We start from the raw sequence: 21,276 nt of genomic DNA on the forward strand, positions 1-21,276 counted from the left end.
TTACTGAGATATAATTCACATACCCTTTTAAAGTATATAATTTAGCAGTTTGTAGTATATTCAGAGTATATCTACCTAATTCCAAGTCATTTTCATCACCTTAAAAGGAAACGCTATACCCATTATCAGTCATGTGCCCATTTCCCTCAATACCTCTAAACCCCTGCCTTTATGGATTTGTCTATTCCAGACACGTCATATCTGTGGAACCTACGATGCATGTATTTTAAAATATATATCATATCATTGCTTATTTCATGTCATTAACAAGTGTGTGTGATGATTTTAATGATGATAAGATCAAATCTGAAAGTTTAGTGGTTTTTGTGTTCTTCCTCCTGAATGCATTGGGGAAATGCATGTACTCAGGTAAGGAGTACGGGTGAGGAAGGGGCTGTCTCTATTAGAATCAAGAGTTGGAAATATCTCAGTGTAAACAGGAATGCGTCCCTAATTCTACACATAAGAAAATGAAAGAGTGCAAGGTCCCTGAAGACCAGCACACAAGTTAAAAGACCCAAAAAGATTTGAAAACAGCTTTGAAAAACAAAACCTAATTTTTTTTGTTAAATTTGTCAACCACTAATGATATTATGTATTGGGTTTGGCCAAAAAGTTTGCTCAAGTTTTTCTGCAACACTGTATGGAAAAGCCCGAATGAATTTTTTGGACAACCAAATAAAAGCCAGTAAGAGTCAAATTACCACACAAAAGTATTTGCTTAAGTTACTTGATACCTTGATACTTTTTTTAATAGTTACAGAAAAAGAAATGAGGTTTTAGTTGATTTGCCTAATAACCTGAAAACACATTCTTCAATCTTATGAGGTAGAAACAGATTAAAATCTAGGGGGTGTGTGTGTATATATATACACACATATATACGTATATACATATATACCCATACACACATATACATACACACACACACACACACACACACTTAGTATTTTATTCTGTTATCAATATACATGATCCCTTTTCCAAGCATGATGCTCTCATATGCAAGTTGGGGTCCCCTGGGTGCCTTTGTATAGGACGATCCGTGCAGCAAGCTTAGCTTCTGCAGAGTTCAGTGATTTTAACTAGCCTGGAGCAAGTCCACTCTCTTTGTGATACTGAACAATCTCAGCTTTCCAGCTGTGAGGAGGAAAATGCTTTGCATTATTAAATTGTAGCCATATGCTGCAAAAGCCGACCTTGTAAATACAGAGAGGGAAAAGAATTTAAATTGAGAGGAAACTTCAGATGCAGGCGGTCATTGTATAATAAAAGGAACCTGAGATACCTGAGTGAAAGGTCCATCACCAAACTGCTAGAGGCAGAAGGCTGAGCCACAACCTAGCCTAGGTGAGTCTTGAGGGAAACCGCTGCTTTTCACACAGGGACTCCAGCCCTCCCTGTGGGGAACCTAGACACGCAGCAAAGAAAGTGAAACATGCTTTCCAAAATTTGACAAACTACAACTTATTTAGGTTCAAGGCCTCTTCAGAGTTTTCTGGAAATAGATGCAGTATAAAGTAAGTGCATGCATGCAAGCTAAGTTTCTTAAGTCATGTCCAACTCTTTGCAACCCTATGGACTGTAACCCACCAGGCTCCTCTGTCTGTGGGATTCTCCAGGCAAGAATACTGCAGTTGGTTGCCATGTCCTCCTCCAACAGATCTTCCCAACCCAAGGACTGAACCTGCATCTCTTATGGTCTCCTGCACTGGCAGCCAGGTTCTTTACCACGAATGCCACCCAGGGAAGTACATAAATTAAGTGCCTATATCAATATATTTTCATTTGGACTCTATGTTACCTTATGATGATATTGTTTCATATACCACAAGATCATTCTATGCAATTATAAAGTGAGGTGCTGGGAAAAAAAACCAAAAGCTTGAGTAATTAACTATAGCCCAAGAACTAGTTCTTTCTGTCACAGCTTTGTGAAAGGAAAAGTAGTTTTTAGGTTTAAATTACAGTTGTGACTGTGTACCAAGTGGGTCTCCGACATATACAAACAAATGTAAAGCATATGAACTTCAAAAGAGGGAAGGGAAAACACATCAGAGGCACTGAGGTCCAGCAGCTATACTAACCTGGCCATGAAGCCTCCTCCTTCACCAATGCCCTGATCCCACACCCCAGAAACTCAGCTGACATCTCTCCCCAAGCTCATTCCCACCAAGGCAAGGATTACTCGAGTCCCCTCCATCATTTCCTTATCACCTGCCCACTGCCCTTTGTCTTGGCAACTATAGCTGTTGAAACACTGGCACCAGGGACCCAAGTGTGGTTCTCTCTGTGAATGCCAGGGGACCCAGACTGTCCTGCCAAGTCATCTCAACACAAAGCTTTTTCCTTTCTTTCTCTTCATGGCATACTCACCAATACTTAGACCAAGCCTAGTCAAGGCCAAACTTTTCTCATCATTCACAAAGCAATGTACCACAATATACTGTATTATCTATCGGGGGTAAGGAAAGAGAGGCAAGGACAAAAGTGCCAATAATGCAGTGGAACTACTACTGATTTAAGGTTTTGACCCATGAAAAAAATGAGTTAATTTAATTTGCCAATAACTAATTGGGATCTTGGGCAAATCACTTAACCTCTCCACACTGTCTTCATACGTAAAGTAGAGAATTGGACTAGCCATGGAGAAGCACCAACAACCTGCTTTTTGGAGTCATGTTTCCAAGCATGTGTCAAACAAATAAATATACTGAATTATAGTAGTAAATGACCCATTTAAAAATGTTAGCAGCTTCAGGGGGGTATAAAGAAATATAGATAAAACATAAAGCAACTATCATAATACAGGTAGAGAAGCCCCACTCTGCCTGGGACAATCTAACAAGACATACGGAATGGACATAAAGGATGAACAAGAATTTCTAGGGTGGATATGGCAGTCCTGGAAGAGAAAGGGCAAATCACGTGGAGGAAATGGAAGGGAAAGGAATCTGGTATACTTGCATTTACAGCATTTAAAGTCATGACCTAGAATATGAGCATATAAGGAGCAAATGGATACGTAGAGGATGAGAAAGGATCCTGAGAGAGAACTTATGGACAGTTCTAGCCAAGGGTGTCGGGAGATTCCAGTAGCCCTGGGGAGATAAAGTCTGGCAGAAAAGAAAAGGAATTGAACTTTGGAGTTGTTACCCAGGGGACACAGGGTCCAAAAAGTCCAAAATGTCCAACAAGAAGTTGAGCACTTAAAACATTAGGAGAGAGACCTGTTCAAAGGCATGTATCTAAGAATAATGAAAGGTGAAGGAACTTAAAAGTCACAGTGGGGATTGAAAACATAGAGAACTAAAGACAGAAATCTGTTAATCAGTAACTAAAAGAAAACATTATGGTTCCTGGATTACCAGGAAAAGGCCCTGTTTTCAAGAGCACAGGCAACAAAAGCAAAAATAAACAAATGAGACTGTATCAAACTAAAAGACTTCTGCACAGTGAAGGAAACAATAGCGAAAAGGCAGCCTACAGAACGAGAGAAAACAATTATAAACCATAGATCTGACAAAGGGTTAATCTCCAAAATATATAAGGAACTCCTACAGCATAAGAGCAAAGCAAAACAAAGACGAGGGCTTCCCTGATGCCTCAGACAGTAAGGAATCTGTCTGCAATGAAGGAGACCTGGGCTCAATCCCTGGGTAGGGGAGATCTCCAGAAGGGAATGGCTATCCACCCCAGTATTCTTACCTGAAGAATCTCATGAACAGGCATGGCAGGTATAAGTCCACAGGGTCGCGAAAGAGTCAGATACAACTGAGCAACTAACTCATACCCAGCATAATAGCAAAACAAACAAACAAAAAAGACAACTAATAACCTGATTTAAAATGGGTTAAGGACTTGAATAGCCTTTTATTCAAAGAAGATATACAAATGCCCAACAGGCATATGAAGAAAGGCTCAATATCACTAACTGTTGTGAATTCCAAATCAAAATCAAAATAAGATCTCACTTCACATTTGTCAGGATGATGGCTCAGATGGTAAAGAATCTGTCTGCAGTGCAGGAGACCTGGATTCAATCCTGGGTTGGGAAAATCCCCTGGAGGAAGGCATGACAACCCACTCCATTATTCTTGCCTGGAGAATCCCATGGACAGAGGAGCCTGGCGGGCTACAGTCTATGTGGTTGCAAAGAGTCAGGCACAACTGAGTGACTAAGCACACACATTATCAAAAAATAAAAATGAGAGTAAGTGCTGTGGAGAATGTGGAGAAACTAAAATCCTTGCACACTGGTGAATGTAAGTGTGAATGCAAAATGGCACAGCCATTATGAAACACAATATGAGTATTTCTCAAAAAATTCAAAGCAGAATTACCATATAATCTAGCAATCCCAGGTCTAGGTATGTATTGAAAAGAACTGAAATCAGGATCTCAAAGAGATACATGCACTCCCATTTTTATAATAGCCAAGATGTGGAAACAACTTAGATGTCCATCAATGGATGAATGGACAAAAATATATGGTACATGCATGGTTAGGCGCTCAGTCATGTCCGATTCTTGAGACCCTGTAGACTGTAGACCTCCAGGCTCCTCTGTCCATGGGATTCTCCAGACAAGAATACTGGAGTGGGTTGCCATTTCCCTCTCCAAAGGATCTACCCGATCCAGGAATCAAACCTGGGTCTCCTGCATTGCAGGCATACGCTTTACCAACTTAGTTACAAGGGAAGTCCATATGTTATATACATACAGTGAATACTGTATATTCTTTTTTTTAAAAAAAAAAAAGAATCTTTTGCAGTATGCAACAATATAAATGAACCTTGAAGACATGATGCTAAGTCAAATAAACTAGTCATAGAAAAACACCTACATGAGGAATCTACAATAGTCAGTGTCATAGAACCAGAGTGGAATGGTGGTTGCTAGGGACTGGGGCAAAGAGGAAATAGGGAGTTACTAATCAACAGGCAAAAAGTTTCAGTTAAGATGAATACGCTCTAGAAATGTGTTTTACAGTACTGTTTCTAGAATCACTTAAAAATTTTTAAGAGGGAAGACCACATGTTAAGTGTTCTTGGTGAACTAAATTTTTTTTAAAAATTACACCAAGGAAAAGTTTTTCAGTAGCACATCATCAATTAAATCAAATGTTCAATAATACGGAAACAGGAATAGAATGGAAAGGAACCACACTGGATTCAGGTCATAAAAAGTGAATTTAATGAGAATCATTTCAAGTAGGGACAGAAGTCCAATTGTAGGAGAAAGTAAGTAGAAATTTTAATCTTTTATATTATGTCATGAAAAAGAAGAGCAAGATGGGTCACTTGATTGAAAGGGGTTGTCTGAATGAGGGCCAAAAGATCTAATTTTTTTTATGTAAGAAATAAGTTACCAGAAAGGAGTTAACAGAATAAGGGAGTTATACCGACAGGACCAGGAAGAATAAGGGATAGAGAAAATTTTCAATGGAGAGAGCTGGTACCTTGTATGTAGAGGCAAGTAGGAAAATATTTATACAACAAGTGAATATAAGAGACTAAGATACAAAGTGTTGCCAGTGGGAGAGTAATCTCAAAAGATACATTTGTACCCTTTCTCATGTCACTATGAAAAACTATGTAACAAAATTTCATTCCACATTTCCTGTCATGCCAAAAGGCTTAAGGAAAAAAACTGACTACCATAAAACCATACTTCTATTCCGCCTTGAGACTTGAATATACGTTTCTTTTCTCTTTGATATAATCTCTAATATTCTATTCTTATGCATCTTATCTTGATCTGTAACTTTATGTCATCTGAAGTCTTTAGGGGAGTACAGTGTAACAATTTAACACATTTTTATTGGGATTCACATCAAATGACACTTCCCGCAGAAAGTCTTCTTGATAAACCCAGCTGCAGAGAAAGTAGGATGAAAAAGTCCTCCCTTTTACCTTTCACCAAGCACCTGCTACTTGCCAGATAAGCTCTCCCATTTAATGCTGACAACTGGCACCAGTGTGGTTGACTGTGCTGAGTTACAAAGAAGGGGGCTGATCTGGTCATGCTCCTCATGGCCCTTGTGACCACTGTAAAACTTGGAGCCTTGATCCAGGGGAAATCTGTAATTCCATTAATTGTTATTTCTACTCTGAAAGTGAAAAGTGATAGTCACTTTTAACTGCAGACACACTTCAGAAAAGTGTCTGACTCTGTGACTGCATGGACTGTACCTGCCAGGCTCCTCTGTGACCCCATAGACTATAGTCTGCCAGGCTCCTCTGACCATGGAATTTGCCAGACAAGAATACATGAGGTAGCCATTCCCTTCTCCAGGGGATCTTTCCAACCCGGGATCTGGCCCGGGTCTCCTGTATTGCAGGTGGATTCTTTAACATCTGAGCCATCAGGTAATACACTCCTTACAATGGCTGGCAATAGTAACTCATAACTTCAAACTCCGTAACACATGAGTTGTAGCACTAAGTGATACTAGATTTTCACAATATGTGTAAAATATTGTATGTACTTATGGACAGAAACTTTTGAGAGAGCAAGGTTCATATGTAAATCACTTCTGAATCTCCCACAGCATCTAGTCTAGTGCCATGTACAAAACAGATGTCCGTTAAAGATCTGAGGCTAAAAGTCTACCTATAGACAGCTCTTTCAAGACTGTTTATTGTTCTTGGTGTGGAATGGTGCAGGAAAAATGGCTGTCTCTACTCATACAGAGCTTAATCCATTCACACCCTGTCTCCTGGAATGTAATAATCAAATCTTAAATCAGCAATCAGGTAGCACTCAAGTAGTTAGTATCTGTAGCCTAACAGGGCAGACAATTGGGACAACATAGATAAATCTGCTTTCATGTCCTCATAAAATATTTCTAAATTGTCTTTTTCCTCCAAAATTAATATTACAAGTAATCATACCGACCCTATTGCAGAGGCTAGGCGTGGAGCCAACTGCTATGTGGATCAACTTTTGAGGAGTGGGTTGTACAAGAGTACCCATAATGCTTGGGCTTCCCAGGTGGCGCCAGAGGTAAAGAACCCATCTGCCAACGTAGGAGACATAAGAAACATGGGTTCAATGCCTGGGTGTGGAAGATCCCCTGGAGGAGGGCATGGCAACCCACCCCAGTATTCTTGCCTGGAGAATCCCATGGACCGAGGAGCCTGGTGGGCTACAGTCCATAGGGTTGCACAGAGTCAGACACAACTGAAGTGACTGAGCATGCATGCGCACACCCCGTACTGCAAACTGTCAAAATCGGGAGCTAAGAACTATATGCCCTTCCAGACCTTTTAAAATTAGTCTGTTAACAAAACACATTTCCCATCCGCCCCTCCTCTGCTCTTGAGTTCCATCCTAAGTTTGAACATTTAAGAAACTTAATGAATGTGATGCCTTCAAAAAATTAAAGGATAAAGAAGAAAACCTCCTCTGAAACAAAACCTGTTAGGAAAAAATCCTTTGATTTTCACACTGACTCCCACAGATCTCATTCTCAAATTACTTAAAAGCTTTACCTATAATGTGAGGTCTTACTACAGTTAACACAACCCTTTCACTGTCTTTCTACTTATGCTTTTATGAATAGAAAGCCTGTTTATAGTCTGTTGCATATTATCAAGAGCTGAAGTTTGGAATTACTTCTATGTATCATGAAATAGTGCATTTCCCACCCCCATTAAAACAACAACAACAACAACAACTTGATTCTGGTGGATACGATCAATGAGGATATAAGAATGAATGGGTATGAACTTGTACACTGAGGAGTGAATGGACTATTATTAAAAAATCAGAGTAAATATTTCCCTTTCTCTGATCTTAGACATGAATGATATTCTAAAATAAAACATGCCCTGAGGTTATTTAGGACCTATGGTAATATTTCTGCCATCATATGCAAACAGCAAAGAAAAATGCTGCATTATTTCTGTAACTATTAAGAGAGTATTGTTTGTTCCAAATGCTAAATTTCGACAAAAACAAAGTGAGAAGTCAAATATAGGCCCTAGGGATCCCTGAAGATGATAACTACAACTGCAGATGCTAGTTTTCTTGACAATTATTTGGTTGGTTTCATTAGTTTCATGACAACCCTTTGGCAACTTCAATCTCAGTATTAATAAAGTCGAGTAGGGGAGAGATGAACCTCAAAAAATGTTTGATTTTAAAAATTTCTTAAATAAAAAACTAGTATATTATTATATTCAATAGATACTACTGTGGACCAAAGGAAAAACCAAAGAAAAAAATACCTTGAGACCTATGAAAATGGAAATGAAACACACCAAACTTTATGGGCTACAACAAAAGCAATTCTAAGAGGAAAGTTACTGTGACAAACGTCTAACTCAAGAAATAAGTAAAATCTAAAATAAACAACCTAAATACACATGTCAAGGAACTAGAAAAAACAACAAATGAAGCCCAAAGTTAGTAGAAGGAAGAAAAAAACAAAGACTAGAACAGGAATAAATGAAAAAAAAGTAAAATAACAATAGAAAATACCAAGGAAATTAAGAGCTGGTTCTTTAAAAGATCAACAAAATTGACAAACCTTTATCTAGACTCACCAACAAAAAAAAGATACATGCCTTAACTAAATAAAGTCAGAAATGAAAGAAGAGATATTACAACTGATTCTACACAAATACAAAGTATCATAGGAGATTACAATGAACAATTATACTCTATGGAATGAACAACTTAGAAGAAATGGATAAATTCCTAGAAACATACAACCTACCAAAAGCAAATCATGATGAAATAGAAATTCTGAACAGACCAGCTATTAGTAAGGATATTTAATCAGTAATCCAAAACCTCTAAAAAAATAAAAGTTCTGGACTTCAGTGAAATTTTTTTGGATGTGTATTTTATTGTTTAGAAATCTCCAACACGGCAATCATTAAGTACCTTTGTCAGGAGATGTCTACAAGAATCTAGATTGGAAAATGAGGACAGGCAGGACTGTCAGCTCTTCCTGCAAATCCACACAACACTGAAACAAACAGCAAGCCTTGAGGTATAAGGTGATGAGGTGCAAGACACAAGGTCTACCTAGCATCCTCCATGTGCGTTCAGACCTAGACGAACAGTAGAAAACTTTACAGATATAGATTTCAAGCGCAACCCCAAATCACAAATGACTTTCTTTGGTAGTGCCCAACCAAGACACCAGAATACAATATGCAGAAAACCAGATCTATCATGATCAGCTATTCCCAACTGAATACAGTTAACCTATCAAGAATTCACAAAAGAATCAATACAATCCTTCTCTAACTCTTCCCAAAAATCCAAAGTATGTACAAACTCATGAGGTTAGTAATACCATGGTACCAAAATTACAAGAAGATGTCATTACAACAATAAAAAATTATACACCAATATCCCTAATGTACATAGATTAAAAACACCCTCAACAAAATATTAGCAAAACAAACTCAACACCACATTAAAATTATACACCATCATCAAGTAGGATTAATTCAAGTGATATAAGCATCATTCAATAACCACAAATCAGTCAATGTGATACACTACATCACAAAAGGAAGGATAAAAATTATTGGGTCATCTCTATAGATGCAAAAAAAGTATCTGACAAAATTCAACATCCATTCATCATAAAAATTTTCAACAAAGTGCATACAGAGAAAATGTACCTCAACATAATAAAGGCCATATATGATAATCCTGCAGCTAATATCACACTCATTGGATATTGGAAAAGCTGAAATTTTTCCTCTAATATTATGAATAAGACAAGGAACCCCACTGGCTCAAGTTTTATTCATCATAATATGGGAAGTCCTAGCCAGGGCAATTAGAACAAGAAGAAGAAATAAATAAAAGGCATCTAAATTGGAAAGGAAGAAGCAAAACTGGTACTATTTTACAGATAGCATAATATTTTATATTGAAAACCTGAAAACTCAATCAGAAAACTGTTAGAACTAATAAAGGGATTCAGTAAAGTTATGGGACATAGAACTAATACTCAAAAAATTGTTGCATTTCTATATATATTAATAATGACCAGAAAAACAAATTAAGAGATAAGAAAACAATCACATTTATAATTACATAAAAAAGAACAAAATATCTAGGAATAGATTTAACAGAAGAATTGAAAGAACTCTGTATTGAAAACTATAAAACATTAATGAAAGAAACTGAAGAAGACACACATTAATGGCAAGATACTCCGTGCTCAGGGATTATAATAATTAATGTAATTAAAATGTCCATACCACCCAAAGCAATACATAGATTCAATGCAGTCGCTATCAAAATTTCAATGGCATTTTTCACAAATATAGAACAAGCAGTTATAAAATTTCTATGGAAGAAACAGAAATCCCAAATAGTCAAAGCAGTCTAGAGAAAGAAGAACAAACCAAGAGGCATCTTATCCTGATTTCAAACTGTATTACAAAGCTATAGTAATTAAAAGAGTGTGGTATTGGCATAACACAGACCTATATATCAGTGGAACAGAATAGAGAGCCCAGAAACAAACCTAAACATACAATAGCCATTAATTTTTAACAGTATGAAAAGGCAAAAAGATAGGACACTGGAAGATGAATTCCCCAGGTTGGTAGGTGCCCAATATGCTACTGGAGATCAGTGGAGAAATAACTCCAAAAAGAATGAAGAGATGGAGTCAAAGCAACAGTACCACCCAGTTGTGGATGTGACTGGTGATGGAAGTAAAGACCAATGCTGTCAAGAACAATATTGCATGGGAACCTGGAACGTGAGGTCCATGAATCAAGGCAAACTAGAGGTGGTCAAACAGGAGATGGCAAGAGTGAACGTTGACATTTCAGGAATCAGCGAACTAAAATGGACCAAAATGGGCGAATTTAACTCAGATGACCATTATATCTACTACGGTGGGAAAGAATCCCTTAGAAGAAATGGAGTAGCCATCATAATCAACAAAAAGAGTCCGAAATGCAGTACTTGGATGCAATCTTAAAAATGACAGAATGATCTCAGCTTGTTTGTTTCCAAGGCAAACCATTCAGTATCACAGTAATCTAAGTCTATACCCTGACCAAGAATGCTGAAGAAGCTGAAGTGGAATGGTTTGATGAAGACCTACAAGACCTTGTAGAACTAACTCCGAAAAAAGATGTCCTTTTCACTATAGGGGACTGGAATGCAAAAGTAGGAAGTGAAAAAATACCTGGATTACAGGAAAATTTGGCCTTGAGTACAGAATGAAGCAGGGCAAAGGTTAATAGAGTTTTGCCAACAGAATGCCCTGGTCATGGCAAACACACTCTTCCAACAAAACAAGAGAAGACTCTACACATGGACATCACCAGATGGTCAATACTGAAATCAGACTGATTACATGCTTGGCAGCCAAAGATGGAGAAGCTCTACACAGTCAGCAAAAACAAGACCGGGAGCTGACTGTGGCTCAGATCATGAACTCCTCACTGCCAAATTCAGACTGAAATGGATGAAAGCAGGGAAAACCATTAAACCATTCATGTATGACCTAAATCAAATCCCTTATGATTATACAGTAGAAGTGACAAATAGATTCAAGGAATTAGATCTGATAGATAGAGTGCCTGAAGAACTATTAACAGAGGTTCATGACAATGTACAGGAGGTAGGGATCAAGCCCATCCCCAAGAAAAAGAAATGGAAAAAGGCAAAATGGTTGTCTGAGGAGGCCTTATAAATAGCTGTGAAAACAGAGAAGTGAAAGGCAAAGGAGAAAAGGAAAGACATACCCATTTAAATGCAGAGTTCCAAAGAATAACAAGGAGAGATAAGAAAGCACTCCTCAGTGATCAATGCAAAGAAATAGAGGAAAACAACAGAAAGTGAGACTAGAGATCTCTTCAAGAAGATTAGAGATACCAAAGGAACATTTCATGCAAAGATGGGCACAATAAAGGAAAGAAATGGTATGGACCTAACAGAAGCAGAAGATATTAAGAAGAGGTTGCAAGAATACACAAGAGAACTATACAAAAAAGATCTTCACGACCCAGATAATCATGATGGTGTGATCTCTAACCTAGAGTCAGACATCCTGGAATGTGAAGTCAAGTGGGCCTTAGGAAGCATCACTATGAACAAAGCTAGTGGAGGTGATGGAATTCCAGTTGAGCTATTTCAAATTCTAAAAGATGATGCTGTGAAAGTGCTGCACTCAATATGTCAGCAAATTTGGAAAACTCAGCAGTGGCCACAGGACTGGAAAAGGTCCGTTTTCATTCCAATCCCAAATAAAGGCAATGCCAAAGAATGCTCAAACTACTGCACAACTGTACTCATCTCACATGCTAGCAAAGGAATGTTCAAAATTATCCAAGCCAGGCTTCAAGAGTACATGAACTGAGAACTTCCAGATGTTCAAGCCGGGTTTAGAAAAGGCAGTGGAACCAGAGACCAAATTGCCAACATCTGCTGGATCATCAAAAAGGTGAGAGTTCCAGAAAAATATCTACTTCTGCTTTATTGACTATGCCAAAGCCTTTGACTGTGTGGGTCACAACAAACTGTGGAAAATTCTGAAAGAGATGGGAATACTGGACCACCTGACTTGCCTCCTGAGAAATCTGTATGCAAGTCAGGAAGCAACAGTTAGAACTGGACATGGAACAACAGACTGGTTCCAAATCAGGAAAGGAGTACGTCAAGGCTGTATATTGTCACCTTGCTTATTCAACTTATATGCAGAGTACATCGTGAGAAATGCTGGGCTGGATGAAGCACAAGCTGGAATCAAAATTGCCAGGAGAAATCTCAATAACATCAGATAAGCAGATGACAGACACCACTCTTGCGGCAGAAAGTGAAGAACTAAAGAGCCTCTTGAAAAAGTGAAAGAGGAGTGTGAAAAAGGTGCCTTAAAACTCAACATTCAGAAAACTAAGATCATAGCATCCGGTCCCACTACTTCATAGCAAATAGATGGGAAAGCAATGGAAACAGTGACAGATTTTATTTTGGGGGGCTCCAAAATCACTGCAGATGACGACTGCAGTCATGAAATTAAATTTTCTTCTTTAAAGAAAAGTTATGACCAACCTAGACAGCATATTAAAAAACAGAGACATTACTTTGCCAACAAAGGTCCATCTAGTCAAAGCTATGGCTTTTCCAGTAGTCACGTATTGATGTGAGAGTTGGACCATAAAGAAAGCTGAGAACCAAAGAATTGATGCTTTTGAACTGTAGTGCTGTAGAAGACTCTTGAGAGTCTTTTGGACTATAAGAGATAAAACCAGTCAATCCTAAAGGAAATGAGTCCTGAATATTCACTGGAAGGACTGATTCTGAAGCTGAAACTCCAATACTTTGACCACCTGATGCAAAGAACTGACTCATTTGAAAAGACCCTAATGCTTGGAAAGATTGAAGATGAGAGAAGGGGATGACAGAGGATGAGATGTTTGGATGGCATCACCAACTCAATGGACATGAGTTTGAGTAAACTCCAGGAGCTGGTGATAGACAGAGAGGCCTGGCATGCTGCAGTCCATGGGGTTGCAAAGAGTTAACACGACTGAGCTACTGAACTGAACTGAACTGAATTTTTAACAGAGGAGCCAAGAATATACAATGTGTATAGGACAGTCTCTTTAATAAACAGTACTAGAAAATTTGAACAGCTAGATGCTAAAGAATGAAGCTGGACCACTATCTGATTGTACTCAAAAACTAACTCAATGGATTAAAGTTCTGAATGTAAAACCTGAAACCATAGGACTTCTAGAATAAACACAGTAAACTCCTTGATGTTGGCCTTGGTAGTGATTTTAAAATCTGACACCAAAAGCAACAACAGAAAAAGAAGAATAAACAAGTGGGATGACATCAGACTAAAAAGTTCTGCAAAACAAAGGAAACCATCAACAGGATGAAAAGCAACCTACTGAATGGGGGAAACTATTTATAAATAATATATCAGATAAGGGCATAATATCCAAAATATATAAAGAAATCATACAACTCAATAGCAAAAGAATCAAAGAAGCTGATTTAAAAATGGACAAAAATCCTGAAAAGATGTTTTCCAAAGGAGACATACACAGATACAGAAAAATATGCTCTATATCATTAGTCACCAAGGAAATGCAAATCAAAACCACAATGAGATATCACCTTGAACTTGTTAGAAAGGCTATCATCAAAAAGAGAAGACAAGTGTTGGAGAGGATATGGAGAAAAAGGTGGGAATGTAAATTGGGGCAGCCACTAAGGAAAAGAGAATGGAAGTCACTTGAAAAATTAAACATAGAACTAGGATACGATCCACTGATCCATCAATGATCCATATGATTCTACGTCTGAGAAAATGAAAATACAAATTCAAGAAATACACACTCCCATGTTCATTGCAACATTATTTACAATAGCCAAGACAGAAAAACAACCTAAGTAATTCATGGGTAAAATAATAAAGAAATTGTGATACGTTTGTGGTACACACATAGAACAGCATATTATTCAGCCATAAAAAAAAAAAAAATCCTTTCATTTGGGACAACATGGATGGACTTGAGGGCATTATGCTAAAATGAAATATGTTAGAGAAAGGCAAATAATGTACGATCTCTCAAATATGGAATTTATATAAACATAAAATAATGTCTTAAATGCAAGATAGGCATAGTGCTAGTTAATAGATACACTTTATTTAACTTCTTCAATTATTTATTTAGTTACATTTTTATTTCAGAAAGGATATAAGGTGACAAACTATTTGACATTTACTCAATATATGATCTTAATAGTTCGCAGAGATTTTGCCAAACTACATGCAAAAGCACCTCACAAAACAACACAAGCATCTGACAAATTTTGCCAAAAAGAAAAGTAGGATAAGTCCATGTCATTCTAGGTAAGAAAGCTCTGGTTAGTGATACTTAGAATGCTTCATAAGTTCTCAGTATAGAATTTGCAAAAAGTGTCCTAGGATTCAATGTTTCCTTGTTATATTTCCAAGAGACAACTCCCCTCAAACCAACACTCTTTCTGAACTCCAAAATGAGGCATCCACTTCTAGCTGACTGAGGGGCAAAATCCAACTTTTAGATTATCTTGTTTTTCTTGGAAAGCAACTAACCCAGGACTGGGCAAGAGACTGAGATTGGGAACTCTAAAAGCTCACAGCCCAAGGAATATAGAGAGACAAAATAATATAGTACGTCAAAGTTCATTTCAAAAGAATATAAACCAATCATATACCTTCTAAAAGTGAAAGTGGAGGTTTTAATCATTTGAAATAAAATTAAGTCTGTGTCTAAGTTCCTTAATTAATGGTTTATTTTCCTTTGGTCCACAACAGTTGCTTGCTATAGTTGAGATAGGACTCTTGCAGTTCTATTGCTTAGAAGGGATTAATTTACTGTTCAAAAAGAAGCATCTAGATATAAACATATGACTTTTGACCCCAAAATAAATAAGAAAAATGTGAATCATACAAAAAATGAAGTAGTCTAGTGTTTCTTAACCAAAATAATACTATCGTGTCCTTGGACTAAGTCATACTTTTGGGCACCTTATCCCAGAAAAGATTATGGTGCCCATCCCCACTATGTAACAAAGAATAAACACAAAACATTAAATCACAAAATATTGATAGTATAAGGAAATGCTACAAAAACTATTTAACTTATTCAAGTATTTCTATGGTTCCATTTTTATTCCAGAAAGGAAATAAGGTGACAAATTATTTGACATAAATAATGTTAAATAATACATTATTTGTACTTTTAAATAATAAAAATATATTATTTTATTATTTAAAAAGAAACAGAAACAAGATAAAACATCTCTATTTTTTCTCAATAAAAAAACTACTTAAACGCATTTAAAAATAGTAAGTATCAAATAATATTCTTCCTCCCCCAAAATGTATAGCTTTTGTTCAAATACCTGTGACTAGTTTGCTTACTAAATACGGATCTCAAGAAGGCAACACTAAACACTAGTTTTAGTTTTAAAAACTAAAAGCCTATCTGGAGACTCCATACTACAGCATGAAGAGCTTCAAGGTCATGTTTCAGAAGTTCTTCTGAATCAGCAAGGAAGTGTCTCCATGTCAGTCATGTCTGATACTGGAGAAGATCCAAGCCAGAGGGATGCCCCATTTGTGGGAGACTCGTGCACCTGTACTTACAGGAGGATTGGATGTGATTTCCACCTTCATGTCAACAGAGGGAAACAGATTTCAAAGAGACTTTACCTTGAAAAGATCTTGAATTTTTGCCATCTCTTCCCAAGTTGTTATGCAATAAACACAGAAGTAGAAGGTAGCAATGTCCAGAGGTTGCTCATCTTCCAGTGGAAAACTACCAGTGACAAGACAGCACTCCCACTCAAAGCAATCTTTTTCAAAAGTTTACTTTCTCTTTGTTACAATACAAACAGCAAAGTGATCTGACTGTTTCATTGCATATGGTAGAAAATTGAATTTGCCCATAAAGATATGGAGCCTTCTTCTTATACTAACTTTGAACTTCGGAGATTTCACACTTCAGCCAAAGCCAGAAAGCAGCTGAACAGAGGCTCCTAGAGATAAATTATGCTCTAAAAATACCAAACAGGCTTATATTTATGAAAAGAGCTTATAATAATAAGTATAATTTATCCCTATTGACTGCAAAACAAAAATCTTAATAAGTTATGATTTTTTCACATTTCCAGTTAGAAACTATTTAATATTCCTAGCAACTTGATTTATTTCAAGGTATTACAGACAAACTCTTACTTTTATCAAACAGAGTTCCTTCATAATCTCTACTGTTAGACCAAAATATAATGATACACAAAGCAAGTTAAAATGACGGAATGCTTCTGAATCATCAAAGAAAATTCTAATTTTATTCCACTTAATTCTGATATTTTGTATGTTTTGTTATAGTCTATCTCTGAAAAAACTGGTAACCAGTGTACAATTTACATGTACATGGTATTCAATGGATCATAGTATGCATTTACCTACAACATTCCAGTCTTAAGACATAGTTCTCAAAAGGTTGATTTCAAAGGAAAATTTAATAGAAAAAAAAAATAGAGATGTTTCATCTTGATTGTTTCTGTTAGCCATATTATATGGAAACAGATACATTAATAACTGCTACACTGAATGTAGTAAAGGAAAAATTTAAGCAAGTTTCTCAACAAATACTGAAAAATCAAATTCTGTCATTGCATAACTATTCTGAGATTATTCATTCAGCTCAAGCACAGAACATTTTTAAGTGAGCATGATTCTTTCTGTACATGTTCAGAAATGCATTTCAAACAATAACAGCTTTATTAATTTCAAACCAAGCTGTCATTCAAATGCAAAGAACATATCCTTTGTTTAGTCTGACTTACAATACTTATCAACTCTTTTTCTAGTAAAGGTTTTCCTCCCTCCCAGTTCTTTGTAATATGAGTAACGAAGTTTTTAAAAAATGTTTGGATACAATTCACTTTTGGTTATCATGCTACGCAGAGGAAATGTTAGTCAACTAAAGAGAAGAAACTTTAGTAAAGTTGGAGACACTGAAAGCTGACAAGTATTCTCCACTTTAGGAAATTTCTGACAAAATTTACTATATTCTAAATAATTCACCTTTGTGGTCTCATCCACACCAAAAAATAAAATAATCAATTTAACTGGAAAAGTCATTTAAATTCTTTCAGTTTTTAAATGTTTTGTTAGCAATTTGTAGTCATATTAAATGATTTTGATGAAAGCAAAGAAAAATCAACTTAGTATACATTTTAATCTATAATTTGAGTTTTTTATCTTTGAAGGATATACTACTTTTGTCATATAATGATTCTGTGCAATATAGAAGTTAATATGTTGGTGAAAATTTTTTTCCTAAGATAAAAATAAAGAACAAAGTGTAGACAAGGAAGAATTCTGCCTTCAATTTTTCAGGAAGAAAAAATGTATTAACTTTGTATCTTTACTTACGTATTTACTTGCTATATCTTTCTAATATCATTTTAAAGCAAGAATGTTCTGACATACTTTTTTGTAATTTTGAGGATTTTTCAGGTATTTCAACTTCACATTAGCAAAGTATTATTATAGGGAGATCAAGCAATTAAGGACCTAAAACTGGGTCGACCTGTGGAAACTTTTATCATTACCTTTTATAAATCTGGGGTTTATTTTCAATGAACAGACACATGAGATACTTTGGGGACGTGGAGGGTATATGTGATTGATTTGAATTTTTTTTTTGCTTTTGTTTTGGTTACATTATTCTTAGAGCATTCTTTTACTAAAGTCAGAGGTACAATTAAAAATCTTATGAGATTAAAATTTTAGAAATTCTTCTTTGCATTAGTTTTTACTTCTTGAGAAAAGATACTACTCTTAAATCAACATCAAAATTCTATGTCTTCAAACTTAGGGAAAACAAAATCATAAAGACAGTATGATTTCTTATAAAAGCCATTTTTAGATCTGAAACAACTTCTGAAAACCAAGAGAGTATTGGGCATATATTACATAAAAGGAAAAGCCTGATTTTCATTATTTCCTGATTCTGGGACTTCTATTAAGAACCTTATGGAATAAAAACTCATTTGCAAAAATCCCTCATGAAGACATAATCAACTACCACCAGAGCCCACCTTTTAAAGTAATGAGATTTGATAAATTATAATAAGAGTATGAAAAGTTTTACTTTTTCTTGTGCATTTTAAAAGAAAGAAAGAAAGACTAGAAGGCTTTTTGGCTTTTCAAACCAGCAGTGCCTTTTAGCACCTGAAGGATACACAACTATAAAATACATGCATATTCATTTTCAAAGAAACACCAACAAAAAGTAAACCATTAGTGATTAGGTACATACTGATGACGCCAATGTGGAGGTATTTGCCACTGTGAAGGGTCTGAATAGAATCACATCTTGTCCCGATCATACCTGCCCTCCAGAACAAAATAGGCAGCTGACCAATTAAGGGGTGTTTATCTATACAGTGGTACCTTTGTTCTCCGACAATGTCAGATTGCAAACGTCCTGGAACACATATTTACCTGGAGGATTCTTGGCAGGATCATTGTGGCTTGGACTTCCTGATTGTCCAGAATCTGTAAAGAAATCACAGAAAATGTTTTCTTTTTAATTTGTTTTGAAAGAATTTCACAATCCTCAGAAGGACTTAAAAAAAATTTTTTAAGGTAGAACAATGAAGTCGAGTGTTTAAATAAAGTATACTTTCCTAAGCCTTTCAGCAGCAATATTTTATTTATTAAACTACATGAACATCTGTAGAAATGTGTGTGTATATATATATATATATATATATATATATATATATATATATAAATCTTTGTTGAGAGGAAAAAACAATGTAGAGATCTATAATACTCATGAGGTAGGGAAAGGCTTTTTTAAAACAAAAGGTCTGGCAACAATGCCACTGAAGGTGATTTGAAGGCTGGGCCTGTCAGGAGCAATATGAAACAAATCAGATACCTCCCCTAAAAATGCAATTTGAGTGCAGTTAAACATGCTTTTTTAAAAAACCTGGAAGTGTTTTTATCCAGAGTAAAAATACACAGAAACTAGAGTCCATTTTTCCAGGATTTCACGTGCATACACACATATCCACTCCAATAATCCCCCAACCTACTGGATCCAGGCCCAGATTTGACTGCATCCCATAATAGCAATCGATTTGCAAACACCAAGAAAAGCATAAATTACTAGGTAGAAACCAACATGGCTTTGTGGAGAGTAAATTGTTGGATCAATTTAATTTCCATCTGCGATAGACAGACAGACTCGGCAGATAAGGAGAAAGAGATCGATGCGGAACATCTGAATTTCCTATCCCACGTTATTCCTCATCGATGATACAGAAAGGAACAGAGAAGCTACAGCACTGTTAGGAAACACGCCTTCCTAGCTCATCTGACACTGTTGTGTTTGGCTTACTCCTCTTTCCTCTATGTCCCCTCTGCATTCATCTGTGTCATTTGCGCCATATTATTATACACTTACTTGCAAGTTGCTTTGTAATCTTCTTTTATTGGTTCTAGCATTTAGTTTTGTCTCCCCAACTAAATTGCATGCTCCTAAGCAGAGGCAGAGATTCTGTCTACTTCTTTTGTGTCTTCCTCAATGTGCTGTTCACGGCTGTGAATGCACTGCGCTGGATGGCTCAGATTCAGCAGCTTTCTTTGCTTGCCTAGGAAAGGCAATTTTGAACTTGATAGTGAATTTCAACAAATGTGACAGGTGGCCACAGACAAAAGTCTCCCCAAACCTGGCCATTACACCTAAGACAGGGATCCAGTCTTATTTAAGTCTTATGCTGGTGTTTTTCAGCAGGGCTACTCTGCTCTTCCACTGAAGTTATTAACATACTACAATTGCTCCTTCTACTATTAAATGCAAGGACACCCTTTCGACTTCCTTTTGTATAAAACTTGGTTATTTATTTCTGCCCTTCGCCTCATGCCTGCTAACTAGATTTAATATTGAAATCAGAACTGTTCCCATTCTTCCCATATCCTTGCCTTTTTTCTTTTTCTTCTCCCTCTTTTTTTGCCCTAGAACACTTTTTATAAAATCTGAGTAAATATATTTAATGATTCCCACATTATCCTCCAATTTATTTCTAATTTTCCCAAATGGAAAAGAAACCAGTTAAAGACTACTCCTGCAGTCTGAGTTCTGGCTAGAGTTGTCTCCAGACAGTCAAAGAGAATAAGATTCTCTCCAATAAAGGTCTGTCTCATCTCCCATGAATTCTATTAGTTTTTCTGGTTTTGAGAGAAGACTCAGTGACTTCTAACTAAGGAGATCAATCTTTCTCTTTCTTTCCGCCCATAAAAGATGGCATAATATTGGCTACTTTCCAGGCATGGAGTATGATAGCTACATTTTTTAAAAAAGATATAAATTACATGATTTTGCTATAGCCTCAGCTATTTCTGCCTCGAGTTCCTCTCACAAATGTCCCTCAGAATTGATACTATGTTCCAGCTTAATTTCTCAAGGGACTCTAACATTTTGAGAAGTTTCTACTTACATGGTGTACCCATTGACCAGGGCCTTCCTACGTTTTATGTTTAATAAAGCTACTTTACATTTATGGAAGTCTACTTCATAAAGTAAACTCTTCACATTTATGAAAGTGTAGATATTCATCCTTCAAGGAGGTTAATGCCATCTTCATGACAACACAGTGGGAGGCAGATTAAGGCTGTCTATCTGCAGGGGATAGGAGCTGTATACTTCAGGTGAGCCTCAGCAGGTTTAGTTAAACCAGTTTCAAAACAGAACACAA

General features: G+C 36.5%; 1 protein-coding gene across 10 annotated transcripts in view; it reads right to left on the reverse strand.

The window, feature by feature from the left end:
- NFIB (nuclear factor I B) overlaps positions 1 to 21,276 on the reverse strand; it is a 244,191-nt gene that overhangs the window by 88,741 nt on the left and 134,174 nt on the right. For all 10 annotated transcript variants that reach the window (XM_070480519.1, XM_020875051.2, XM_020875064.2 and 7 more), the window contains exon 3: positions 19,016 to 19,069. In XM_070480519.1, coding sequence (XP_070336620.1) covers positions 19,016 to 19,069 — 54 coding nt within the window. The remainder of the gene's footprint in view (positions 1 to 19,015; positions 19,070 to 21,276) is intronic.

Source organism: Odocoileus virginianus, chromosome 18 (genome assembly GCF_023699985.2).
Source record: "Odocoileus virginianus isolate 20LAN1187 ecotype Illinois chromosome 18, Ovbor_1.2, whole genome shotgun sequence".
Classification (NCBI taxonomy): Eukaryota; Metazoa; Chordata; class Mammalia; order Artiodactyla; family Cervidae; genus Odocoileus; species Odocoileus virginianus.